We start from the raw sequence: 27269 nt of genomic DNA, 5'->3' as shown, positions 1-27269 counted from the left end.
GTCAGCGACAGGATTCGACTGTGCACGCGAACGTATCAGATTTCGAGTCTGACGCCTTAACCACTCGGCCACACTAACTAATTGATAAGATACTTTAGTGAAACTATCCACTATGCAGTTAGGGTATTATTCATAGCATTTATACTCGCTAAATTCCTGCCATAGAAACAGAAATTAATATCACAATTTGAGGTCAAATACTCTAGATCTAGGCAGCGAGACTAATAACAACAGTTGCAGCTTATTTCTCTTCCGCGGGCGGATAAAGCCCCCCTTTGGAGGATTTATTTCCAAGTTTGCCATGGTCAAGATAGTTCGTTTGGAGAAAATCGACGGTCTTCTCAGAATCGAGACCTCGTTCAGCGATATAGTGCTTTTCGATGAAAGCCACGGTGTCAAGTCCAACAGCTGTAGCAATAAAATAATCAGCATAAACCGTGGAGTTAGTAGTGTACAGGGTAAGGCATACCATCCATCATCTTGCAAGGTAGCGTCCCTCCCTTCACAAACATCTCAGTCCATAGTGAGTCAATCTCGCTCGGCGTCGAAACATCCTCAGCCAGAATAGTAAGAGCCTCGCGCTTAACAGCAGCCCACAAACGGTTGAAAATAAACCCAGTAGATTCCTTCCTCGCAATGTAAGGCTTGGTCGCCACCTCTTTCGAGCGCTCAGCCATGAAATGAAGAATTGATGGCTCTGTGAATCCATCCGTCATCAGTTCCACAACCATGACCTGTGGAGGCATGTAGTAGTGCATGTTCATGATACGGGTCTTCGTTGCGACTGACACCTTGTCCAACATTTCTGAGGAGCGATATGAGGATGAGTTGGTTGCCAAAATGCAGTCTGTCGGAGCATGTTTCTCTAGCTCTGCGAAGGTGTCGATCTTGAGTTGGAGAACCTCAGGAACGCACTCTATGACGAGCCACGCATTCTCTATTGCCGCCGCTAAATCCTCGAATGCTGTGATGGGGCCGGGGCTCGCTCCTGTGTGTACAGCATATGAGGCGACATTCTCATTTACGTAGGTGATGCAGTCTGCGCGTTGCTGGGGGCTCGGGTCACGGACGTGGACGTTGTAACCTGCTGATGCCCAGATGCAGGCTGGAAAGTTGGTCAGCTGTGTTATGCATTGTTTGTCAACCTGGAGGTCAGGATCTTCTACCAATACGACGTCCTAAAACGCCACCACCGAGAACTGCTACAGGACGTTCGCGGTAGTCGTTAGGTGGTTGCCAGGTTGGAGTCATTGTTGCAGGTGTGGTTGGTGTATGGTCCTCTTGGTTTGATGTCTCGATTCGAGTTGAATGTAAAGTTAGAATTTATTGCATATCTAGAGAGCTCGTCGTAACCTATTGAAAGGGCACTTTCATCTTTTAAAGCAAATATGATGCATCACCGACTCCACTCCTTCTCCAATAATGGCAATGTCTGGCTCTACATCCATCAAGTATGTCCCGAGTTAACCGTGGCTTCTGCACCACCGAGGGTATTCCTTGATAGGGCAGCTTTGAGTATCCTCGGATCTTCTAAACATTACTGTTTCGAATTGATGCACCTGAGTGCCCCATGGTGCCTTGCTTTCGTATTGCCATCCTCGATAACATCACCGCTGCGGCGGGTCTAGACGGGATACTTACCTCGGAAAGACGTTCCGGCTCCTGCGTTCCGATTGGCGGGGACGGATCTAATTCGGGGGTGCTCGGCATGCCGACACTTTTCATCTCGGAGAAATTCAACCAAGGTAAGTGGGCACCTTTTAAGGAAACGGTACACGCATACTCCTACTTGTTACGGTAAGGCTAAACGTTCAAGCTAGTCTGATTTTGGCACTACTGTGTCTTCAGTGCTTCACTAAAATAACTTTCTCCGAGTGTGGAAATGAAGTAAATTGTTGTTCTCTTACATTCTTGCCTCACGCTCTAGCAGAGTCGGCTGTGGCTTTCTTTATGCGGGGTCAACATTATTCTAATTTAATGAATTATCAAAGCCGCACGACTCTATCAGTGAAAATATGAACCGACAAGCGGGTTCATAAAGGCCGAAATTCAGGGATGAGGGAAGCCAAATGAATTGTATGAGCTAAATAAACTTTATATACATAAGTCTAATGGGAACAAATGCAGGATAAGTGCTCAAGAGAGCGTTCTAAAAAGAGAAGATTTGATCCGTCATTTTCGCCACCGCTCCTGGGGATTGAAATCCTAGACCAGCCAAACCTTTCTTGGCAGCATGGACCATGCCAGGGGGACCACAAAGCATGATCCTAGTGTCTGGACCAGGCTCAGGGAGCTTTTCACGCATCACATCGGGCGTCACGTAGCCCTTGCCATACTGCCAATCATTCGGAGGCTGATCCAACATGTACCAGATTTTCAACGATCTTGGATACGCAGATGCAAATGCTTCCAGCTCTGTTCGCAGGAGAATATCATCTTCCGTACGGTTGGCGTAAACAAGAGAGATCTCGGTGGTATCCTTGTCGTCTTCACAGATTGCCCGAATAAGTTGGAACATAGGTGTGATCCCTGTGCCGCCAGCTATCATGCCGATCTTTTTGCAGAGATTCCTCTTGTATCGCATCGCGCCTTTGGGCCCACGGAAGAGGACTTGGTCACCGACATTGAGGTTGGCAAGGTACTGGCCTGTGAGCAAGCCATCGGGGTAACACTTGATAACCAACTCCAGTCTACCCAAGTCAAGATTGTTTGACGTCGGGGTGTATGATCGCGAAACTGATTGGCCGTTGACGGTTGCTTTGATGGCGACGTGTTGCCCGATAGGCAGACCAACCACATCCCCCTTGCGAGGAAGCTGAAAGACGAAGCGATAGACGTTGGGGGCAAGCAGAGTCTTTTCGACGAGTGGTAAGCTCTTGTATTCTTTCGGTTGAAGGAAGCCAGGGACAAGGTGAGGGTCTGGCCTGTGTATAGTCTTTCTTTTGATTCGAGGTGGGTATTTCGTGAAACCCGACTCAATCTCCGTGAGCTTCGAAAGGCGAGAAGCAACCATGCCGCCTAGTACAGCACAGATACAGGCTGTGGCGGCTGCTCCAGTAGCAAAGCCTCCATGAGGTAGGGATGAAGACAACCTGATTGATGACAGGGACGGCAGACTGGGAAGAAGCTCAGCTAGATGATGAAGGCTGAGCTGTGGTCTGAAAGCTTTGGACGCAAAATATAGCGAGGCAACCGAGCCAACAGTGAGACCAACAGTACGAGTAGCGTCGTAACCATCCATCTTTTCATGTGACGACACCGATGTTGGCTGGATAAGTCTAACAGCTGTAGGAGCCTTGTATTCCACAGCATCTTTCAATGTCCCGATCAGGAAGGATTCCAGAATCTCATTTGCATCCTCTGAATGGCCCACGTCTTCATACGCCGCCGTCGCATCTTGGCCAGCAACATCAATCAGGAGATCGGCACCGCCAGGGTGATCCTTTACGTAGCTTGTGACATCGTACACTAAGCTCAGCACATTAGTGTGCTCCCAGCACGAATGTTCAGATATTTCGAACACTCACCTTTTCCGTGGATAGCAACCCACAAATCGACCTTGCTATTGTGTGAGCCAACCTCCTCCAAAGAAAATGTCTTCATCGTGGTGAGTGCAATGTTCAGATTGTGACAAACTTGGTGACGGGCGTGTGCGGAAGTAAATGCTTATAGCGCTGGACAGCAAATTGGTAGCGCTTTAAGAGTGATGACCTGCGGTTCTATTTGTATGCAAATACTTCTGAAACATACCTAATCCCAGTCGCAAATCATAAATTGTCAGTGTGGATACTACCAATATAGTTGGCGTTCACCATTCCGAGGAAGAGCTTGCCGGTCTGGCCATTCATCCGTCCATCAGCTCCGAGCCTCGGATGGTGACAGATCCTTCCGAGGAACAATCATGCCACGCGATATGCGAACCTTTACAGCACATCTGCACTACTGCTTGAGGACTTGGACTGTATGTGGGTCGAGCAGAAATTGACCGAGCATCAGGATGTCTGCGGGATGCCTTGCCGTTGCGAAGATCTATAAGTGTCATCATGCTATGCAAGACTCACATTTGTAGAAGATCAGCCGGACAACCACAGTATCAACAATGCCTTCGCAAACGTTCTATCTTCTTGGGGAAAGCCCATCTTCTGCAAGAGAAATTCAGTTTGATCCTTCCGCAAATGTTGATGATTTGAAACATTTGATTGCCGCACACTTTGCAATCGTTGAACCAAGTGGTTGGTAGCCTCTGCCGCAGGGCTACCGCCACAGCGGCCAGGCTAAATCCATACCAGCCTTCGCTCATGCCACACCTTTGAGTAGGCAAGGTTTGCTTCTTATAAGGTGAGATTTCGACATGTACCACAAACAAGTCTCACCTTGTAAGGAACAAATCCTACCTGAAAGTGGGCAAAGGCGCTGTGCCATTAGCGAAGGCTGGTGTAGGGGCAGCCTGGTTACTGTGGCGGTAGTGTCATCCTCACAGTCGTTCATTCTTTTACTGACGCTCAATACGTAGGAATTGGCTTCCAAGGGGATAAAGCTGTCTTGAATGAGCTCTCAGAGGTGCTGGCAGCACCTGGTCCTGTACCCCTCACAATCGACGGACACGCCGTGCGCGACCCTCCCTGTCCCAGGGAATTACCTTTCGTCGGCACCTTTTTCGAAGTTTACCCCGACCATCTCGGAAACCATCAGCGACTCTTTGAACGATATGGCCCCATTGTGAAAACAAATAACTTAGGTCGCGTGACGTACCAGACCAATGATCCAAGAATAGCAGCGATTGTTTTTGCCGAGTCGGATTTCTTTACCAAGAAGATCAATGAAGCGCACCCCTTGGCGGGGCTTAAGACCCCCTCTGCTGGCATTTTCCTTGGAGACACTGATACCGAAGAATGGAGAGTCACTCACAAATTCTTGCCTCCTGCCTTGGGCCCGAAGGCGGTCCGGCACTACGCCCCAACTATGCAGAAGACAGTCGAAGACTCGTTCAAGGTTTTTGATGCGCTGGATGAACAGGGCGAGGCTTGGAACGTGTACCAGTATATGCTCAAGCTAGGTTCACAGGCGGTGGGAAAGCTCGTTTTGGGGCTCGACTTTCAGCATTTTGAAGCACCGGATGCTCCAGTTCATGAGATGGTCCATAATATCGCTGAACTGCTTTCTCTCAATAAGAAAGTTACATCCATGGGTAATTGGTATGCTGGGTTGCCTTTTGGCGACCCAAAGCGACTCCGAACTTTGAAAACCAGCATCGAGGACATGGTTGCGCAGTCGATGGAGGCGGCTTCGCGGGGAGGCAACGAGGATTTGCCATTGCAAGATGCTGCTCTGAAAGCAGACAACATGGTTGGTAGGTACAATCGTTGATTCTTAGTGGTATGTCCAAGAGACAGGAGAAAGCTGACCCGTAGCAGACTATGCCATTCGTGCGACTGATAACAAGGGCGAGAAGCTGCCAAAGTCGAGTCTAACCTGGGCACTAGTTGTTGCCACTGCCGCTGGTTTCACTACAACAAGCTCTCTTCTTTCCTGGCTCATTTACGGTCTTTGTGTGTACCCAGGCATGCAAGAACGCCTTCTCCAAGAATTAGTGGATCAAGGATTTGACGAAAATACTGAAATCACGGCTGATTTCACCGACAAATTAGAGTTCCTTGATAAATATATCAAAGAAACGCAACGCCGCCACAATCCATCCTTCCAGCCGGGCCGAACAGCAAAGGTTGACCTGGTCTTACCTGGAGGGTACAGGCTGTCCAAAGAGTCAGTTATAGTGCCCGCACTGCACCATATTCACAATCATCCTGATCTTTGGGACAACCCTGCTCGATTCAACCCCGACCGCTGGGACACCGAGGAGGTAAAGTCCAGGCACAAGGCGGCATATATTCCTTTCGCAACGGGCCCGCGCATGTGTATTGGGTTCAACTTTGCACTCCAAGAGGTCAAGGTCTTCTTGCCAAAATTGGTCTACCGCTATAAGTTCTCCTTGGAGGACAACGGGCCTATCGAGTATGACCCCATGTTTCAGCTGATCAGACCCAACAATCTGTACGTACGCGCAGAACGGCGGGTGAGATGGCCACCAAAGTCGATGCCAACAGCAGCATAGAATTTCTGTATCCCTAAACGCCGTTGAAGCAAAGAGGACCAAGCTCGCCTCCATGGACGAGCTGTACCCACGAGAGTGTGCTTGTATATAGTTAGATTAACTCCCACATAGAATATATGCTATTTGACAGCACTGTCCCCTTTTCCTTGCAAGGTTGTTTTGGACTTTACGTTTTGGGTGGGAGGGGGGGCTTTTAAAATCTGTCTTAGGTAGCATTAACTAAGTCGATTACTTTGAAGGTGTGGTTTTTCCTTCCCTAGGTTATTAATAATTGTTCGTCTCTCACACGTGTACATGGCTATATACTATATATATATCTACTTACCTACCAATACCGTCGTAGGTCCTGATTCAGAATCAACATCCAACAGTCAGCTACGAAGGCCCCAAAAGCCTCTTTGCTAATAGCCCTCTACAACGAACAGGCCAACTACCAGGTTAACCCGAAGTCAGTACTAGGAATCACAATTTTAACCAAGGAGACATCTTCGAGGCACCATGAAGGGTGTAACTCAAGGAGAGGTGCAACTGAAAGACTTTAGGTAAAACGAATAGATGTTTAAATCTATGGTACTTTTGGTGTTAGCGATAGTACAAGAACGGCACGATGAAGAGTGTGCTGGACCATAGGTGGAGCCCAAATAGCGAATGCCATGATTTGACATGCCGAGATTCCCGAGCCCAGACCTGTTTTCGGCATGCCGAGCTGTGCCCCACAGCGGAAACATATCCTCCAATCGGAACGCGTGCAATCTCAGCAATTTTCCGAGGTTAGTATCTGCCTGATACATCATGATTCCTGCCACAGCCACAGCTTCCTCGGATGACCGCAGGCACCAGATAGATCCTCGACAATCAGACGCTAGAATGCCCACCAACCAACAGAAATCAACACCTAGGCGCCACCAGCGATCGACAATTGCCTGTGAGACCTGCAGACTTCGCAAAGTGAGATGCAGTCTCAACATTACCGGTATTCCTTGCATCGGGTGTGCACAGGATAACACACAATGTGTCGTGGATCCGAAAAGACAGGAAAGGTGGGCGCGAGTTTATCATCGTATTGATATGCCAGACTGACTGAGAGTTATTTTTCAGGCTTCGCCGCACTCGGACGTCTAGAGTTCAGCAACCTCATACCCCTTCAAACAACGTCCTGCCGGGTGTGAGCCGCGCAACCCGGCCCCAGGTTATCTCGTCGCCTGCTCCTGATTATCCCCGAGAGACGATACATCAATACGCGACCGATCCTGTATCCAGAAGGGGTACACCTTTACTGCCCAATGACGCAGAAAGCGAGGAGCGTTATGGACTTGAGATTGCTGCCGCTGCGTTGGGACAGCCTCAAAGAGCCGGCAGAGTGCCTTTCTACTCCGGTAAGGACTCAAATTACAGCGAGTACCAGCTTGGTCGACACTAATCCCATATAGGAGCAGGAACTGGGCCAACATCTGCTTTGGAAATATGCTTTTCCGACCAGTCGCTGTCGAGACATTTCCTCGTGCCGTCGAGCCCGGCTGTTCATTTGGCGGAGGAGGATAAGAAGTATCTCGAAAGCAAGGGTGTATTCACAATGCCTGGCTCATCAACATGCGAGAGTCTTTTGCGAGCCTACTTTCATCACGTACATCCGATCATGCCTATCCTTGAGCCAGACGTAATTCTCGAACACCACCGCACCGGCCGATTACCGGAAAATAACGTCTTGATATTCTGGTGCATCTTTTTCGTGGCGTCGAATGTGAGGATCGCACTAGAAGCCTAGATTGTAACTCGACTGACAGCATATGCAGTTTATTGCTCCCCATGTATACGAGCAGGAAGGGTACGGATCACGCAAAGAAATGAAGGCGGCGATGTACGCTCGAGCAAACGTGAGTGCTTCTCCGATGAGGATCACTAGGCTGCGCTTGCTGATAACCGGCCAATGAAAAGTTCATGTACAATCACGGAGGCGAAATGGATAAGATCATTCTACTGCAAGCATCGTTGCTGATGGCGTTCTGGCATTCCGAAGCGGACGAACACACACAACCATGGTACTGGATGGGCATTGCCATCAGCTTCTGCCAAATGTTAGGCCTTCATCGAGATCCTGATCTGTCCACTTACAATTCCTCTATCACGGATCGCCAGCGACACCTCTGGCGAAGATTATGGTGGACTTGCTTTTCGCGCGACCGATGGTTGAGTCTGACCCTGGGCAGACCATTGCGAATCAACCTCCACGACTGCGATACGCCAATGCCGTCTGTCAACGACTTTCTGAGCGATGTTGTAGGCCTGTCTCCACAAATGACATCCTACTTACCAGAGAATCTGGAAGTCTTGGCCACTCATTGGGTCAAGTACGTGGAAATCAGCACCTTGCTAGGCGATGTGATTAGCATGCACTACCAGGCGAGGAAGCCTAGGCCGTCTCTGCAAGCCGTCAAGGACATGGAAAATAGGATAGCACAATGCACAGTTCCAGAACAAGACAATCCGAGCTTATATCGTGTGGCTATTTTCAGCATCTACCACCTTCAGTTGCACTATCAGTGAGACGCGAGCCCCTGTACAGTACAAGATTCTAAACTGATTGACAACTATTCAGTGCCCTTGCGGGAACATTCTATCGCCCATTCACTACCACGTTGCCGGAAGACCTCGACCCAGGTGAAAAAAAAAGCTGGCAGCATCGTATGCGACTGAAGGCCGACGCAGCTGCTTCTCACACAAATACCGTCGTCGAAGCTATTGCTCAAGACGGCCTGCTTGAATTTGCGGGGCCCATGACGTACGTAAATCTTGTCCGCCTTTGATGTAGAATAAGGACTATACTGACCATTGTGGGTCAAAAGGCCTCCCCTCCTCGTCCCAGCAATGCAAACAAACCTCCTCAACTGCAAGATCGGCAATTCTTTATCCAAGCGTCTCCGCTTTAACAAACTCAGCATGTGCATGATGGTGATGGAAGAACTTCAAAAAACATACACCGTTGCGTCCATTTACCGCGCGATCTTCGCAAAGGCAATCCAGCTGCTCTTTCCAGAGAACACAGACACTACTTCGCTAGGTTACCCTGATACTGGCGCAGATAATGTTCCAACGGAAACTTCGCGGGTGGAAGGAGCTGGTGATGTTGTAGGGACAGCGGAATTCGGGGCTATTGATGCGCCTGGTTATAACGATATCTCGGCGGACGATTTTGTTGATCTGCTAATGGATGAAGCTTCGATATTTAATTTTTGGGATACGTGGACTCGAACATGACTTTATGCTATCAAAAGTTACCGTCAGTATTATTGGGAAGAAAATTGCAGTGTTTACTTCCGAAACATAGAATTAATCGTCTTGTAACTACGATGTTACTCCTCTCGGACTATATGTCGGATCCAAGTGGAGTCCACCCACCACAAGGTCACCACAACCATGAAACCATCCATCAGCCACTACAAGAAGCAATCAGAGAAGATGCGAAAAAAAAAAACAAAAACAAAAGAGGAATACATACAACAGAAGGGATTCGCTGGTGGTCACCCACCCAACTACTAACCTCCCGGCGTGTGGCTTAAGTACGGCTGAGCGGACGGGAAGCCCTATTTTCCACACCCTATGGTCGTATGTACTTACCTTATCTGAATGAGGACTTATATGTGGCATTTGTTCAGTGTTGAGCTATGTACTCTCAGTAGCCATGTCCCCGTCGGCCTTTGTTCATGCCGGATATTCTCCTTGATGTGACAAACGTGGCAGTTGATATCACAGTAATTGTGGGCGGTTGCCAATGCTTGCTGGACCTGGATTTCGCCTCGATTCGATTGTGATTCAAGACGAAATGCTGAAGCATTATGTTAGCACAAACAGACCGCTGTCAGAGAAGTCCAGTTATTCAAGGTGGTTATGATACAGCCTCCTTGTTCAGGGTCCCTTCAATCACTCGCAGTAGCACATCCACATCGGCATTGGGGTATGTAAAGTAGAAGGGCTTAGCAGGTTGAGGTATATTCGAGGGTCGGCTTAGGTGAGAATCGACGGTTAAATTTCAGCGTCTGATATGTTAGCATTTTGTACTTCATTGTATGGTTAGTCAGTAGTGTCTTGAGTTGGAGGGCTTTTGAGTGTGAGGATGGTGTTAGGTAAGAAGAGAGAATCTCTGACTTGAGATTCTTTCTTCTTAGAGCAAATTCGTCTCGTTACTGTAGCCAATGATGATACGCATTGACGGAAATTTTACTCGCCGCTACGGCGCCTTGTGAGTGACGCCATCAAAGTACCTGCTGTTGCTGTATAGGTAACAGCGACTATGTCATCATTATCCTCAATACTCAGTGGAAGAACTCGAGTGCAAAGACTATAGCAGTAGGATCATGCAGACAAAGTCAAGCCTTGGATACTGCTCACGAAATGATACACTGTGGTCATCCTTACTGTAGTCACTGAAAACAGCACTTGAGTATGAATAACCAGATGTAAGATCTACAATGTTAATCACTTGGGGCGGGTAGGGAGCCTTAATATGCAATACGGCTATCATGGTTTGGTGAATTTTCTGTGGTAGGGGTTACATCATTGTAAAACAATAGCCTGCTTGACTGATGCTCTGTGATATACCACTACAAGACTTACAATATTTAGACAGCATAAAATCCACTTAAGCCACAGATATAACTTATGCCCCCTGATACCTATCAAACGTGTACTGCACCCTCACCTTCTGGAACTCATTTCAAAATATTTCATTATCCAGGTTCAAGCACAGCCTACCACTTATTCCCCCCCCCCAACTCATTCAGCGGCAGTAACATCAAAGAATTACACTGATAGTCAAATGAAAGGCATACTGTAGATATTGGATGCGCTAACCGATAAACCAAGGACGATATCTCGTGTTAGTTCAGCGAGCCGACGGAGAGAGATTTGTCCTAACAATAGGCATCGAGTCCCACTGTAGACAAATGTCTGACTATTAGTACCTCTTCTGCTCGTCCGCTATGGCGATTATGCGGTCTTCCCTGTTTTGTTGCTGAAGATCTAAAAATAGCTATAGAGCGTCAGCAACGAGTAGCCGCTGGAACCAATCTCCGTCAACATAGCATCATCATTAGCCGTACAAGCAAGAGTAAGTCTTCGTCCCTGCCCATCCCCCATTCCTGGTTCCTCCTTTCCACCTTCTACTGTGACACTCTCGAATCTGACTTCAACTAATCACGCCATGGAATACGAAAGACCAAACCATCAGACCATCAGATCAAGAATGCCGAAATCTCAGACCATGAACGCAAGCCGTCGATCATTCACTGAACTGAATTTCTGCTATCCTTCATTCTTGGTCCCCCATCTGAGTGATGGAAGCCGGGAGGTCCTCACATACATCTTTATGGGCATGTTATTCATGCTAATGTTTTTTTGGGGCCTGACAAAGATATTGTATGTACTTCAATCCCATAACAAACTGGGCTTGTTGGGAGGTGTGGACGGCTAACATAATTGGGCATATGAAATCAGTGGTCCATTCATTAATGAACCCAACTGCGTTCTTTACAACCAGAATGATGGTGGTCAACTCTCAAAAGCTCTATATGAGCATCGAGGCCGTTTCATGATTACATTCGGATAAGTCTTGATTAGTCCGGAACCTGGAACCAACAACATCCAAGCCCAAGGGCTGAGGAAATTCATGCTGCGGCAGCCTTTTGCTTTTTTTCCCCATGATAACTAGAAATGATCAAGGTCGTCAAATATCTAGCCTTTCCTGGTTGGTCAGATGTTTGTCTTTTCTGTTACTTTCTTTTCCCTCTTTTGCTTCTACTGTCAATGTGATACCATCCTTACGACCTCCCACGGACGCACGGAGTTCCGGCGCTCCTGAGGGTTTCTTTAATCTGGTCTGATCCTCTACGCACCGATGGATGCATCAAAGGTATCCCAGAATCTCTTCATTTCGTTATGTGATACCGCTGAACACGTCCTTGTCGTTCCTTTCTCCTTTTTTCAATGTAAACGTAGCTAGATAAAATAGTAATACATGGTATTGACCAAAATCCTTTACTTCATGGGGCAAGCTAGTACAGACCTTGTCGTCTCTTCGGAATGGGTGAATCTACCATTAGTGTTCTACACTTGAAGACTACCCCAGTCACCAGACACACTCTATGTCCATCAACAGACTCAAAAGGCTAATGCACGTCCAATGTGTACTCCCCAACCTTTGCGGGATCAACAAAGATAATGCAAGCGACATTGTCCGATAGCAAGACACTTTGGCTATATGATAAAAAAAAATCGTATCAAAATCTCACGGATTCAAAACACGACAACATCACAGGGACCCCACAATTCCATTTTCCGTATTGGGACAAAGCATGTCAACCCTCATATCCTTTAGTTGAGATCTGCAGCTGATTACGATCTTCATCATAGCCCATGAAAAAAATGCCCGAATTGCCAAATTTGTCGTAGATGGTAAATTTTCCCTCCCACCAATGATGCTCTTTCCATGGATTTGCCCCTTCGAACCGCATACGGGTACAGCACATGGCGTTGGCTCTTTGATTTATCGTAATCTCAGTTGTCATAAGTCCCTTCCCCACTGTACGCGTCTCCTTGGAGCCCATCGGCCAATAATAGAAGATGTTGCAAGGCTCGTGCACCGAAAAAAAGCCGGTGGAATATTTCAGGTATGGATTATCAGTGCCACCATCATAACCATACAGTTCAACCTTTCGGAAATCGTATATCGTGCTGGTGAGGTAATAATTGTCTTGATCCCAGTACCAGTGATAGTTCGGAGAATAAAAATTGCCATCGGCGGTATCCTCTCGTTCAAGATTCAAGTCATCCATTGTATATTTCACTGGGTCTATACTCCGGAGAGTGACTTTGGAATCAAAGCCTGCACTCGCTGTATGTACAACAGTACCATCAGGCTGTTTAATGCTGGCTCCAATCCGTTTGTTTTCGATCTTTGTCGTTGTCACCCAGTAGCGCTTTCTTTGAGGGTCCCCATCCGCAAGGGATAAGTCCGTTTGGGGCTCTTTTCTCGAAGTTGGTAATGCGTGGTCGAATTCGTTTTCGGTGGCTGAGTAACTCCATGACCCCGATAATTCCGTGGCTGGAGTCTCATCGTCGTAGTCAATCAATTTGATTTTTTCGAGGTCTGAATCCTTCAGCTCATAGGTTGCAGCCGATTCAGGATCAATGGCTTTAATAGTAACAACAACAGGGACCTGCATGTGGCCATTGGCATAGAGAGTATCCGTGACAGCATCTGCTGTGGTGGTCTGAACCTGAAGGAAAGAAACTTCCCAGGACGCATCGGAAGTTGAGGACATGGTGTAGATATGACTCAAAGATGATAGAATTGATGGTACTGGTGAAAACGGGCTCTGATGATGCGAAGATGCATTGGTGTTTCTTTGAAAAGCTTTTATAGTTTCAGGAAACATACAATTTGAAGGATGACGTATCGTCTCGGTTTTCAGCTCGAGTTAACATTTGCTTTGCTGCGCTCAGCTCCGAATAGTATATGTCTTTCGGGATTTGGCCCAGTCGATATAACTGGACCTTTATGTTTTAGCTCCGTTGCAAGTGGAGCCTGCCAAGCTGAAACCATGAGGGACTTTCTTCACTTCCCCTCAGCAGGCTCAGCTGCGCCCGGAGCACACATGCATGTCGGATGCTCTGAACCTTTGCCACACCTATTCCCCATGCCTCATTGGTGAGCGCGCCCAAGCAATATCGACGGCAAAAAGGAGATTCTTTGCCACGGTCAAGGTCTCACTTTCAATACTGGTATTGGAAGGAAGTCATCTATACGGGCAATGTTCAATCATTACAATACTGCATAGTGATTCCGTTCGCACAGAAAAATTGTCTATTATCAATACAGCGTATAGTATCCGTCTAGATTTTTGATGTTATTATGTAGGCTGCTAACCGCTCACTTACCGAGTTTTACCCAGGATGTCCTTACTAGTGGTTCAGCTAGCAGGGCTAACAGCGGCACCTACTACGTACCTAGCTTAATGCAGCCTGTGACCCAAACACCAATATGGTGGGGTAGACACGATCGAATCGGCGGATCAACCCTTCAACCACCTCATTATGATCAAGGGCCACGCTCTAAAAGATTCGTATCTTGAAGATTTTGCGGCTACTGTTACAGTGAATCCGCGCGCTTGATCTCGGAGACACGCAATCACTCGCATGGGGACATGTGTACCCTGTGCGAAGCATTGAATGGGGCCTGAAATTTGTCTATAATTACCTGAGATCATTATAATTGGAATAGGGGTATTATTGAATTTCTCCAGTATCTTCCAGTGCCTAGCTCTCCTCTTTCTAGCTGCGTGCGTTAAAGATAATATATCCCTCGTGCGGTTACTATGCAGAGTCTGTCTCTAACAGCATGGATAGACCGACGTCAACCTGTCTCTCTAGGTTTCATCCTCGCCGAGCAATACGTCCAGCAGCCGGTCATACCAGTGAGACTGTTCCACGTACTGTATGGGCGTGCCGAAGAGGGTGAAGTTAGTAAGACTCTTGAGGGCCATGGTTCATGTTTGGTGCACCCTGTTGCTGCTGCTGACCTGGGAACATGTGCGGAGAAGGCTGTTGGGGGGAGTGCCGCTAACATATCAGGGATTCCCTCTGCCGACTTAATAACAACTTCTCCCCGGTCGGTTAGATTCTGATTATTGTCGGAGCCTTACATAGCACAATCCCAGGCTAGTTTGAATACGAGTTCTATATAAACTTCGCGCTCAGGAAGAGCTACTAGGAGCGGGCCGACATCGACATAGTTATAAACAATACGGTTGGGCTTATGGAAGTCGGGACACCTAGCCAATGTAAACGGTTATGTTAGCTCTTAACTTCTCTGGAATGGACACCGGCTGTTATAGGTGGGGATAGAACACAGTAGATAATGCACGATCAAAAACTCCCAATGGCCAGAGGCGCCAAGAGAAGCAGAGCTCTGAACAACTTCCAGACATCGTCATCCAGAAGGGACCTTTTCGTTGAGGCATAGGTGAATGTCGGCTTGGGGGAGAATTGATGATTTGGTTTCAGCGGCTGATATACTGGCATGTTTGACTTCATTGTGTGATAAGTCAGGAGTGTCTTGAGTCTGAGGGGCGTGAGTGAGTAAAAGGGATGTTTTAGATGAGAGGGTGAAGTGCTTGAGTCTCTAACTGGAGATGAGCAAGTTCATTCTGTCACCTTAGCCAATGATGATGCGCATGGACAAAAACTGGATCCAGCAGCTATCGCGCCGGGCCTCAATGATAGGGTGGTCGATTTTGTGGTCGCAAAATCGACCACCTACCACAGGGAACGCATAGGGTGATTGCTGGCTTGATCTACTTGGAGCTGCGAAGCTACATCACTTGGCGTCTTTCTATTATTTGGCCATAATATAAACTCTATTAGATAGAGAACTGTTACTTTTAAGAAGAATTATTTGATTATTCTGAGTCCTAGTCCATGTCTTTATCCAGAACATTCTAGTATCACTCTGTATTGTTGACAACAGCTGACCTTCTACAGTAAATATTGGCTGAATATAGGTGGCACGACTTGCATCATAAACTGCTTTACCGACCAAATGGTCCAAGGCTGAGCAGTAAAGACCTAGATTCTGAATGAATCTATCGCTGGCAACGCCAGAGTCTAACAACGCAAGCCCTGCTGCTGCTCCAACCCGGCTCCGTTTGTCCGACTGGGGGGACTTCCCCAATCCCGCAACACCATCATGGAGACGCAGTCATGCCCGAATCAACGAAAAATTGATATTAGGCTGGCTTCATCGTGGAATTCGATTAGTACGGGGCTCTGATTTTGCTGTACATGCAGTTTCTACTTCATGTACCACCGCACGAAGCACTTTGAACATATTCTATGACAACCTGGATACTAATCAGAGTGATGTGACGAATACTATAGTAGAAACTACAAGTAAGCGTATGAACCGAGACAAAGGCCATATACCGCCCACCCCTCGGGACACACAGACGCTCAGGTGAGCTAATGTAACTCTCATATCAGCATTACTTTTAACTCATTAGCGCTTCACCCCGCTTTACCTTCCCTACTAGGGCAGGAAGATTCAAGATCATCAGGGCAGTGTTGCGCCACCCAGAGAACGTGTGAGCTGGTGGGGGCGTATAGATCCATAATTCTTATTGGATTTGAATTTCGCAGAGAAAATAGACTGTAGTACATGGGCTGTCACTTTCGAGATCCTGATAGCAACCAGAGGTACCAGTGTGGCTTAGTAGACCTTTCGGTGCTCACACGGGCGGTGCACGTGGTACCATTCCGGTCGAGGCCGTCATCATTCGTTATTGTCGGTTACCGTTCGCCTATAAAATGAGACCGATTATCCTTACCCTGCAATTCTTTTACTGTTTTCTTAACAGACACTCCCAGCAGACCTGACCATGGAAGCGTGCAGTTCATCAATGCCGAATTTGGTCTTCAGGTGCCTTTCAGCGGCAATGCCCTATTTGAAAGACGAGGACTGGCGTGTTTTTACATACGTCCTCTTCTTTGCAGCCCTGTTCGCGTCTTTTATACTATTCATATTCAAACTGAAGTATGCTCCCATTCCTATTGCGACATCGGACTTATGGCTAACGGCATTGATTGTACTCATATAGTCACTAGGCGCAGTCTGAAATGTGTCATTTGCCAAACCAGCAATGTCGGTACACTTCTTAGAGTACTGTTACTCAGTATCATGGTCGTGCAATCTAATTACATCTTGTGGACTTTCAACCACTCGTTAGCTTTCTTGGACTGACGGGGCGTTCACTGTTGCTACGAATTTCATACCTTCACACAGGATTTTGCAATAGTTTTATTGCTAACTTGATCTGCCCTTTCAATACTTTTGTCTTTCCAGTGTTTTCTTGAATAAGTCATCTGTCCGGGAAGTCGAATATGCTTCATACTCTTTGAGCTCGTTGTTGGAGTTGTTTCTTTGTCAATGAATCATCACGCATCCTCAATAGATGGCACAACTGCCCCAATACTATCAGGCCAGTAGTGCCACGGGCCAATTACGAGAGTACGGAATTTGTCCATCTTTCCAACAGATGTTCTTAGATCTTATGGCAGCAAGTTGCAACCAGCAGCTAAGGATTGTCTACGATAACAGATAGATGCTCCGTGACAGTGAAACTAGTAGATGGGAGTGTAATATAATAACCAGTACAGACATGCTTCCTGAAACATGGTCGACGGAACTACTTTTAGGCTTGGCATGATTTTGGACAAGGTCCCCCAAGCTACCGATTCAAATTGAGATCGCGCAATCCAACCACGCCTGAGGCCAGCAGCCTTCCTGATGGGGTCCCTACTTCCTCCGCAGTGGCTGTCTAAGCACGCGCTCTATCCAAGGCTAGAGGACTATCCACCATAATACTTCATCCTCCGAATCCGACATCCCACCCTACATCGTCCCAGCTCTTCTTTCTATTGATGAAAGAAGATCCCATGGGATGACCAGGAAGAAAGACTTGCCCACGAACAAGTGGATACTTCGACGGCTGATAAACTAACAATTTCGATCTAGTTGACATGTGTTTTGGTCATACCTTGTCCAGACAGACGACGAACACGTCAGGATAGACGACCCAAACACGCTCCACTGAAGTGGGCGAGGCAGCACACCCCAAGGAGAAAGAACAACAACATAGGAAGCAGGAAGTGGTAAACCGGAAAGCAGACAGAGGAGAAGATGTCGCTGGCAATTAGCTGGCAATTAGCTGTCCAGTTGCGACATGTTCTATTCGTTTCTTTTTCTCGATTCTATTTGAGTGGCGTGGTTAGCTGCGGTGGCAGCATACGCTCTTAGGGGTAATTTTCCGAATTTGAGGAATCCGCCGGGGCTAAGCCATCCTCTCGCTTCAAAGATAAGGCACTTTAAGGATAAGATCTTTCATGGTAGGGCTCGATCAGGTATGAGAGTATAATATAGAGTACACTGATACGTACAACGAGGTAAGAGCGAGTGAACGGCTGGCACCTCCTAAAGCGACAACGTGCCTTGCAATGACGACTTGAGCATAGTTCGGACAGACCCAAGCAGAACAAACAAATCACCACCTACAATATTCCCCAGCACCCGTAAAGGAGCCCTCCAGGGAAACGTATTGTCGTCAGTCATGAGCTTTTCTTTTCATCCTTATCCGAGATCCTCTACCCTAGGATCCCCTAGACCCTGTCGAAGATGACTTGGACACGATATCCTTGTTGAAGAGCCCCTTCGATGCCTTGCATCAGTCCACTCATATCGCCACTGGTGTACGCAATGTAGATAGACTCGGGAGATCGTGGACTAGGTAGACGAACGAAGTTAGTCTTAGACACCGTGTCGTCGCACGTTATGATAGGAATGGAATTAGTACATAATGTAGCCATTGGCCATAAGGTAGATGAATGCGAGAAAGCCCACAATGATGAGCATAATTTTCTTGGTTGTAGGATCAAAGGAGGTATCCATTGTGGGCGACAATGGGTAAGGATCGTAAGAGTATACCAAGGGGGGTTGCGATCTCGGTATTTCTTCCTGTATTGTTTTGGTGCGCAATAAATGAAGGCTTTGGGATTATACGTCCAAAGGCTTTGAGGCGATAGGGAGAAGTGAGTAGGGGGAAGTTAGAAGGTGGAGACGAGGAGTAGAAAGGGGAAGGGAGAAGGGAGACCGTGCCAGGTTCCTTGAATCAAGTACACCGGCAGCGCCACCGCGAGTGGTCATGATGGCGTCGATGGAAAAGCGGATCAGCAAAAAATTATGTCAATAGAACTGTTCAATGTGAGTCATTGTTCTCAAAATGCTAGTCTTGTTATCATCGTTCCGTAATGCCGTCGGTGTATGCGATGTTCGTATCTAACGGGTCGTTTTTGGAAGGAACATGCTGCGCGGCGTTATGATTCAACCATTATGACGACCGAAGAGCTACCGCCAAGGCCTAGGTAGGTACGACTTCGTATGTGGAAAGTAAGATTGGAGGACTGGAGCTCTTTAGCACGGAGCAGCCCATTGCCGACTTGGATAAGAAGGCAAAGATATCTCCTTCATCTCCGGTCATCTCTAGCATTTCACATTTTGCGACCCTACTTGCGTAGAGGTGCATTACTCTTTCCAGACCCACCGCAGCTGGATCCATCATGCTGCCTCCTGGAAAGAAAGTGTAATGTAACGGTCAGCTGGGGTACCTGCTGTGCCGATAATCGCAATCCGAAACATAATACCAAAGAGTTCTCCTGTGGACACTAATTAGCCTTCCATCACTGACCGCGCTTTGCAATTGTGGACTTTTCTTATACCCTTTCGCGGCGCAGATGAACACTATCAGATACAATGGAACTGAATGAGCAGCAGATGTCCAATATACTGACTCTGGCTGTATAGTCGCTAGCTAATACCGCATACCAAACATGCCTCTTAAAGGCGAGAGCAAAGTGCGCCCTATCATTGTGTGTGCGTGTGTGTATGCCTTTATCGATCTACTTGATACTTTCAATCCTTGAGATAGGCGTCAAAGTGACACTGTGTATCTTACTCATTATATATCTTGTGTTGTAATCCTTACAATATCTCATGAATCACCGCGTGTTTGATGTTCTCCGTACGATAAACCTCAAAAAGAAATATACATTGTACCGAATTGAATTGAGATCTAAACTCCCACTATGCCTGCATCAATGAAAGCGGTTATGTCCTCTCCCAACGTGACGGTGCGCATGTCTACTCTTCACTGGAAGTGTAGCATCACGACGGGAATTCGTCTTCTTCGCAACGCTAGATCCAACCCAAGCATTCCAGTTGGACAAGTCACTGACACACGTCGCGTTAATCGACTGACCAGCCACACTGGCCAGCGTCTCCCCATCCCGGGTGATACTAACCACTACCTTCCCAGTCGCACTACCATACTCCACGGCACCGTGGTAGAGTCCTGCGCCGCTGTTTCGGCCATGTTTGGCCCAAGTGGCGCCCAGCGACGTGCCACCAACAGTGACAGAGACATTCGCATGCGAATGCAACATTGCTGAGTAGAAGATTTTATTCTCAGCAACTTCAGCGGGCGGGTATAGCGTCTGTCCCTCACTAGCCGTGTTACCGGTAGTACCTCCTGTGCCGCAGGACTCCGACGGGTTCGGTCGGTACCAGGTGACGATGCCTTCGTCGCCGAGAGTTGCGTTTCCTTTCACGTAAGTGTCGATCGCAAAAGGAAGAAGGTCTCTCCATCCATCATGGGGCATGTTCTCGATGTAGTTCAGCGGTGCACCACCAGTCGTCATGAGACTAATTGCATCTTCACGAATGGGACCGATGTAGTGGCTTTCGCCGTAGTCGTTCCAGGTAAGGATCTCCACCCACTCCGGCTGCAGATCCCAGATCTGCTCCCACCGATCGTGCCACAGGCTATCACCGCGCCATAGCCAGTTCTTGCTGTATGAGGCGAGGTTGGTGTAGAACCACGGAGAGGCAGGCATCATGTAAGGGATGTCGAGATCGAGGTAACTGAGATCAGTGGCATTGCTCATGTTGTTCGGACCGGAAGGCCAGGCACCCCAGCTAAAAAGGCCGTCGACAATTCCTCCACCGCCAGCCTCATAGGCGCCCTCTGCGCCGAGAGAAGACCAGTCCGGGACGAAGAAGCAGTCTACCTGAGATTTGATGGACTTCCAGTCCGTCGCGTAGGCGGTACCCTCGAAAGTAGAGACGAACGCCTTGCCGTTGTACTTGTAGTGGGCGGAATTGGAGGCGTATTTGTTAAGGTAAGTGAGGATGTCGGATTCTGGCCAGGCACCGGTGCCTCCTTCGTAGTCGAAGGAAAAGAAAAGCTTGAAGTCGACTTTTTTGGCTGCTTCGAACGCGAGAGCAGCCTGCGTAGCAGTGGACGAGTCACCGTAACCCATGTTCAGGGCAAATGCGTCGATATGGGCCTCCTGGGCCAGTGTCATGTCATCTTCCCAGTCTGAGAGTGTGTAGTTCCATGCGTTGCCGACGATGAAGTGGGCGAACACGGCGGCGCCCAGCGCCTGCTTAGCCCATAGAAGCCCGAAAAGGGCAATGAACAAGAATCTCATCATCGTGAGGGCGTCTAGCCTATCTACACGAGTAAAATAGAATTGAAGAATTGAGTATGAACTGTGGTAGTTCGATAAAAGAGTGACTGTGGGCAAAGAGCCCGAGTGGGTGGTGAAGGAAAGTGGGCGTGATGCTGGGACTGGTTCGGAGGCATTCGAGTCTTTATAAACGGCTCCCGTATGCGAGCCAATCAATACTCCGAACCTGGCGATGCAGGGTTGTAACCAATAGGAGGATTTTTTCTATCCCATCTGCAATATTGGGATAGACTAATGCAAGCCGTCAGGATGAATGTGGCATGTCACAGGCTGGTTGCCATAGGGCGGGGCGTTTGCTAGATCCATTTCCGAGTGTACATCCATCGCGTGGGTCGATGTGAGGGCAATCAGGAACATTCTATCCAGTCATGAGTCATTTCGTCGCATGCGAGAAAGCCTCGTGGGAAATTAGTATGGCGTGAGTGTGTAATGGACCCCAAGTTTGTTGCTTAAGATTGAAACCATCGCTAGGGGAGATTAATTCATTTGTCGGCCAAAAAGTAGACAAAGGATCGGAAAAAAAGAACAGAAGCTTATCAGGACGATGTGGTCAGTGCAATTTAATCGGAATGATCTCATTTACGGTTCGCCAATGAACGCCGTTAGCTTAGATTCTGAATGGATCCGAAGGTGCAACGGCGCAAGGCTGTTCACACCAATGGGTTGCGGTTATGCTTAGCGCTGACTCGGTGTTGGTGGGGGCGCTGAGACACAAACACCAGTGTTGATGCTGCGATAGCCCTGCACCCACGCGGATACTTGCATCAATTAACCACCATCTGGGAACACACCAATGAAAACGAACCGCAGCATGGGTGTATGGGGCCGAAAATTCTACGATGAAACGAAGTTATCCAGGGGCTGGTGAAAACTGAAACAGGTTCACCAAGTCTCAACTCACCAACAGCTGACCTGTCAGAAAATTGGCTCCACTACCGCACTTACCAGTTTATGTTGCACAGCGCTTCTGACCGAGGGTTTGAAAAGGATGCAAGGTTGCTGTTAAAGGTCCGACATGAGTCCCTACTTAATTTACTTCCAGAAGGCAACAGAGAGACAACTCCGTCAAATGTGCGAGTCATGCCCACCAGGATCTACACCTTAATATTAATACAACTTAATATAAGGCTGAATCCCAACACCTCGCCCCAAGAATCGATTTTTTGTCTCCATATCTCTCTCCGCTAGTCACTGCTAATTGGTTTGCCACCCCCCTGCGAATATCCTTCATTTGCCCACAGGAACATATTCCTAGCAGCGTACCTGAAATCCAACATTTCCTTGCTCGACGTCTACTTTCTAAACATACCCTGCGCTCTCTCACCGGGTCGGCCTTCCGCGTAGTATCCAGGGGTACCAAGTTACACCAACCCATACGTCCCTCTCATTTGCAGCGGCTGACCTTGGATCTATCTAATTAAATTTATCTTTCGATATTTATTTCCGCCTAATTACGAAGCCCATTAGGAATTATGGCAAAAGTACGCAGAGAAACACGCCAGGAGCTGGGTTTGTCCGCCTCGTAGTCCTTTAGTGCATGTTGACGAGATACTTGATTGGATTGTAACCTACTCCACAGCAATTATACTAATGCAAGTCCTTATCTCGGGCCTTGGAATTCATAACATCCAGAAATGTGAGTGTCATACACCTAGTATCACCGACAGCGGTCGATAACATTCGTACCTGGGCGCTGGACTCCCACACCTTCAGCATTCTCGGATGCTAAGCATTCCTCGCGAGCTTTCCCATTTTTCTGGCTTGACTGATCGCATGTCTTCCCTTAAGTTGCTTTTCGGTCATACTTAGATGAAACCGACCATGCAAAGTCGCTGTCGCGAGAAGAATTCAGTAAATCATCCACCCGTGGACTGGATCCGATGAGATGAGACTAAGGGGGCTTGTCAGCCATCATGTCTCCTATGTGAGTTTTGGTAAGAGTCCTGGTCTACCTGCCGTGTAAACAATTCCTGGCAGGCGGATACGGGCAGGGGTTTCATACAAGCTGCAATTGTCTCTATTAGAGTCCTAGGAGCAGCTTATGCAACCTTCTTGGAATAAGGCGTCTGCAACTCAAACGATACTTACAGCGTAAAGCCCTTGCCAAAGATCAATATTGGTGTGTGGTTATCTTAGACTTCCGCTCAGAATAATAGTGGGGTCACAATGCCAGACTATGCGAGTCCCCAAACACAATCTATAGCACCCCCTACCGATAAACCGGGTCCATGATTTTTGGCGTAACGTCTCCGCCCATTAAGGGATGTCTCTCATTCAAGTTACTGACACGTTGACCCATTCTGAAAAGATGCTCGGCCAATCCCCACAATCAGCGAGCAAATTACCTACTCCCGATGTGTACACTTCCTCACCGTTCACCCCGCTCGCCAACCCGTCCAGGTACATATCACTCTGTTTCATGGCCTCCCAGAATTCTGACTCTCGGATACTCCCGTTCACCATGGGGCAGCGGGTCGAAGGTGTGGACGAAGTAGCAGCCACATCCTGGCCAGGTTCCTCTCTCAAACAAGCGTTTTCCCTACTGCTTGTTGACGTTAGGGATGAAGAGTCCCCGCTGGTCGGAGTATATGTGGACAGCACAATATCCAACACCGACTTGAACATATAATATACATCAGGGGTCTCTCCAGCCTTGGTGACGGAAAGTCTCGACATTCGATGAGAAAGACTCTCGAGATAGATTAACATGCCTGATCGTGTATTGATTTGGAAGTCGGTCCATATAGGGCTCATAGAAGCAAAAGATAGGAAACAGATGTCGGAGGCTGCGCTGATGGTGAGGATTAATTGGCACCAATCCCGAACCGAGAATGATAGGTATCGACCCTGTGGGATGGAAAGGAAGTATTCGAAAAAAGACCGGATTTCAGTGGCGCAGGAGGTACCTTGGTCGACGAAGCGGTCGAGATTAGTTATGCTGCTCGGTCTAGGATCAAGAATTCGGAAAGGTAGAAGTGCGATATGCACTTTGAGTGATAATTGTAGAAGATGTACAGGGACAATGTGTATGTTAGTATCTTGCCTCTGGGGCTTGTAGATTTACTTACTGGTGCTGGGACCATGTACTCGTTCAAATATCTGTAGTTCTAGGCGGAGAGATTCCATTTTCTCTTCGAATCTCTGTTGTTTGGTGATTGGGCATTTCAGAGGGCTACATTCCATTTGGCAGCGCATTATCTCCTCGAACAGGACATGAAGTTTTGAGAGTTGAAACTGTTCATCATACGGTTGATACAATCGCTGATTGGCATTCACTGCTTCTTTGAGATACTTATAGGCAACGTCATCACCACGGCGGCGGAAGCCAACGGATAACCTGTGCATCCAATTAGACACTTATCCCAGACTACCTGACACAGACTCACAGAGATGAAAGACTAAAACACCCAAGGCAGATGTCTCGAGCAGCCTGATCGTGCATATTTTCCGTAAGCTTCAAGTCAGATATCATAGTCACAAGTATCTGTATGAACTGCGAGCCCTGGCGACTGAGCGGTCGGATATTTAACGGACGCCTAGATCATAGTCAATACCATTCACCAAACAGGACCATCTATCATACCACGCCATATAAACCAGTAGACCTTGAACATAATCCATGCTCTTTTCCCCATAAAATATAACCCTTTCACTTAGCACACGACGGAATCGTTCATCCAACCTCTTCTGCAGAAGCGGCTTCCTCGTCAAGGATACAGTCAGAATAGCCAGCAATAAGAAAGGTTGTCTTGATGCCATTGACACCGCGGTGATCCCCTCGGGCACTTCGATGAACGGGAAGTATGCCCTTTGCTGTCTGAACTGCAGTAGTAGCTGTTCGGCCTCATCCATATTCAAGTTGATCTTGCTGGACCTGGAATTACAGTCCACGGTATCACCGACGCTGGATTGGGTATCTATCAGGGTACGAGGATCTCCTTCGCCGAGACTCCGGCCTTGCAATATACCGCGATGCAGTTGGCGCAGCTGCATTACCTCGTCTTTTTCTGCTTTCGGCTGGCTTCGAAATAGTCCTGAGATAACATCATCGCCATGGTGTGTAGAAGCCTTCACAACTCGATCATTGGATCGGTTTGCACTTGTGTCCGCGGTTAGCTAATGGCTTGAAGATAAGTTACAACATATTACTCACGTTGATGAAGGGAGACTCCCGTTGACTGTACATGTGTATCCAAGCTTTGCGCATCTACACAAGTCAACAAGGATTAGCACGAACACAGTACTCCAGAATTAGTCCGTACCTTCGACAGGCGTCGGTCCCGCCGCCTTTCTCGTTGGGTATACACCTGATTTTGCGCGTTCTACATGCATCGCAGGCTTTGGAGCTCCGCGGACGTGGACACATAAACTTATAATCGTCCGCCATTACTGTTATTCCCAAGATCAAGTCATGAATGGATTCGAGAACGATCGATAATGATGACGGTCAGAGAGGGCGAAGGAGTATATGGAAGTGCGGAGGGAAAGCTGAGCCGAGCTGACGGGCGGATGGCAAGTGTAGCCGGACCTCCCGATTAGGATTAGCGCTCATACCATATGCTTGCTATACGGACATTCACACCCTGGCATTGAACAAGAGTCTACTCTAAGATAACTTCTCTACTTGACAGACTTCGAGAGGCAATAGCCACCCGTAACAACAGCAAGCCACCTGCACAGGCTCACTAATCTCCCTTTCCATCACCTTAATCTCCCCCCGATACTGCATATTGGAAAAGCACTATGCCACGTCGGCTTGAACAAATATATAGTATCATTGACCACTCCTCCCCAAGAATCAGTGCGACAACTTAAATGCCTCGACAATTTAAGTAACACAAATCCCCAACTTCAGATCTCATCCTGATAATCCACATTCCTGCTCGGAAAATACCCCGTCTTCAACACATGTTCCACCAAAGATCCCTCCCCACCCCAAACCTCCCTCCCAAACGCAGCAATCATATCCAGGCCATTCAACAACGTCCCCGTAGTCCACATCTTACCATCCCTCACCCATCTCTTCTCCACCCAGTTCGTTCCCGGCGCTATCTCACGAAACAATGGCAGAAACGAAAGTGGACCTGTCGCCGTTTTACCTTCCAAGATTCCGGTGGCTAGGAGGGCGTCCGACGCACCGCAAACAGACAAGAACGCAGAACATTCAGAGTAGCACTTCCGGAGGAAATCTTTCTCGGTGGTGGTGGCTTGGTATCCCATTTGACCGGCGCCGATGAGCACGATGTCAAGGGGTGGGCAGGTGGCGAAGGAGTCCTGTGGGAGTTAATGATGTGCTTGTGGTGTGGAGTGTTGGTTTGGGAGGTTAGTACCGTGGGGATGACTTTGAGGTTTCCGCTCAGGGAGCCCGGGGTCGTTCCATCTTCTGTGACCCAGTGGGTGACGAAGTCTAGGGCTTGGGATCTGAGGTCGTCGGAGATGGCGAAGGGTGGGAGATTTTTGATGAAGGAGGTGCTGAAGTTGTGGAAGAAGCCAACGGGGGCGATGTCGAGGTGTTCGGTCACGCTGTAGCATCATTAGTTGGATGCTTTCAGTGATGTGTATACATTAAGACTCACGTATTCAACAAGACAACGCCGACATGGATCGGGCGTCCGGGGTTCCGAAGATCGAAGGGGGTAGACATGTTGGTTTGATTGTCGCTTTGAGAGTTGGTCGGTAGGAGCTGTTAGGGTGAACTTGTTGCTCTGGAATTATCACACCATCAGAGGCCCTACACGAGCTTTATAGAAACGCTGGTGCTTTCTGTATACTTAGTTTCTGAGCATATGATTTGTCGGATGAACTTGGCATGCGGGACGGCTCGAACTGCCATCCACCGTTCCGTCCTCGGTTCGCCATGCCCTCCGGAGAGTGGTAATCCTTAACCTGACATTCTGACTATGACAACTGCATAAATTATGAAATTTTCTTTAAGGTTTTATCATGGAAAGTATGCTCACGCCAAGTGTCTTCTCTCTATTAATTAATTGGTATGTCAGTATAATAAAGTACAAATGAAAGTAGATAC

At 47.9% G+C, this 27269-nt stretch overlaps 7 protein-coding genes across 7 annotated transcripts; 1 reads left to right on the top strand and 6 right to left on the bottom strand.

Moving 5' to 3' along the window:
* Positions 1 to 241: 241 nt before the first annotated feature.
* Positions 242 to 1251, bottom strand: BO87DRAFT_306678 (3-hydroxyacyl-CoA dehydrogenase family protein; the record flags this gene model as incomplete). The annotated part of the gene is made up of 3 exons (XM_025619369.1): positions 242 to 408; positions 470 to 1105; positions 1167 to 1251. The coding sequence occupies 3 exons, from the start codon at positions 1249 to 1251 to the stop codon at positions 242 to 244; spliced, it is 888 nt and encodes a 295-aa protein (XP_025480587.1).
* An 898-nt stretch (positions 1252 to 2149) lies between these two features.
* Positions 2150 to 3741, bottom strand: BO87DRAFT_434703 (putative cytochrome b5 reductase; the record flags this gene model as incomplete). Its single annotated transcript, XM_025627721.1, has 2 exons — positions 3528 to 3741; positions 2150 to 3468 (listed from the first exon to the last, which is right to left on the bottom strand). The coding sequence occupies exons 1-2, from the start codon at positions 3601 to 3603 to the stop codon at positions 2150 to 2152; spliced, it is 1395 nt and encodes a 464-aa protein (XP_025480586.1). The 5' UTR covers positions 3604 to 3741.
* A 234-nt stretch (positions 3742 to 3975) lies between these two features.
* On the top strand, positions 3976 to 9367 carry BO87DRAFT_406162 (cytochrome P450 monooxygenase; the record flags this gene model as incomplete). Its single annotated transcript, XM_025625976.1, has 9 exons — positions 3976 to 4232; positions 4514 to 5350; positions 5415 to 6051; positions 7211 to 7488; positions 7543 to 7853; positions 7906 to 7986; positions 8048 to 8652; positions 8709 to 8891; positions 8956 to 9367. The coding sequence occupies exons 1-9, from the start codon at positions 4100 to 4102 to the stop codon at positions 9365 to 9367; spliced, it is 3477 nt and encodes a 1158-aa protein (XP_025480585.1). The 5' UTR covers positions 3976 to 4099.
* A 3095-nt stretch (positions 9368 to 12462) lies between these two features.
* Positions 12463 to 13428, bottom strand: BO87DRAFT_306808 (uncharacterized protein; the record flags this gene model as incomplete). The annotated part of the gene is made up of 1 exon (XM_025619373.1): positions 12463 to 13428. The coding sequence occupies one exon, from the start codon at positions 13426 to 13428 to the stop codon at positions 12463 to 12465; it is 966 nt and encodes a 321-aa protein (XP_025480584.1).
* A 4758-nt stretch (positions 13429 to 18186) lies between these two features.
* On the bottom strand, positions 18187 to 18724 carry BO87DRAFT_458387 (uncharacterized protein). Its single transcript, XM_025628873.1, has 2 exons — positions 18511 to 18724; positions 18187 to 18440 (listed from the first exon to the last, which is right to left on the bottom strand). Exons 1-2 carry the CDS (start codon positions 18603 to 18605, stop codon positions 18317 to 18319), a joined length of 219 nt encoding a protein of 72 aa, XP_025480583.1. The 5' UTR covers positions 18606 to 18724; the 3' UTR covers positions 18187 to 18316.
* Positions 18725 to 19683: 959 nt separating this feature from the next.
* On the bottom strand, positions 19684 to 21528 carry BO87DRAFT_375892 (glycoside hydrolase family 71 protein). Its single transcript, XM_025623154.1, has one exon. The coding sequence runs from the start codon at positions 21203 to 21205 to the stop codon at positions 19808 to 19810; it is 1398 nt and encodes a 465-aa protein (XP_025480582.1). The 5' UTR covers positions 21206 to 21528; the 3' UTR covers positions 19684 to 19807.
* Positions 21529 to 23515: 1987 nt separating this feature from the next.
* BO87DRAFT_396281 (uncharacterized protein) lies at positions 23516 to 26885 on the bottom strand (the record flags this gene model as incomplete). Its single annotated transcript, XM_025625239.1, has 9 exons — positions 23516 to 24279; positions 24310 to 24578; positions 24628 to 24777; positions 24825 to 25340; positions 25395 to 25438; positions 25511 to 25610; positions 26136 to 26515; positions 26572 to 26764; positions 26818 to 26885. The coding sequence occupies 9 exons, from the start codon at positions 26883 to 26885 to the stop codon at positions 23516 to 23518; spliced, it is 2484 nt and encodes an 827-aa protein (XP_025480581.1).
* Between the last annotated feature and the right edge of the window lie 384 nt (positions 26886 to 27269).

The sequence above is a fragment of the Aspergillus neoniger genome (assembly GCF_003184625.1).
Source record: "Aspergillus neoniger CBS 115656 unplaced genomic scaffold BO87scaffold_13, whole genome shotgun sequence".
NCBI lineage: Eukaryota > Fungi > Ascomycota > Eurotiomycetes > Eurotiales > Aspergillaceae > Aspergillus > Aspergillus neoniger.
This window is presented reverse-complemented; position numbering and strand designations above follow the sequence as displayed.

Bases quoted from the DNA above. Each gene is read 5' to 3' on its own strand.
- BO87DRAFT_458387 (XM_025628873.1), bottom strand. From the start codon at position 18,605: ATGGATACCTCCTTTGATCCTACAACCAAGAAAATTATGCTCATCATT. The intron at 18,441-18,510 runs GTACTAATTCCA...TCGTCTACCTAG, and splicing joins ATGGCCAATGGCTACATTAT to TCCACGATCTCCCGAGTCTA.
- BO87DRAFT_375892 (XM_025623154.1), bottom strand. From the start codon at position 21,205: ATGATGAGATTCTTGTTCATTGCCCTTTTCGGGCTTCTATGGGCTAAG.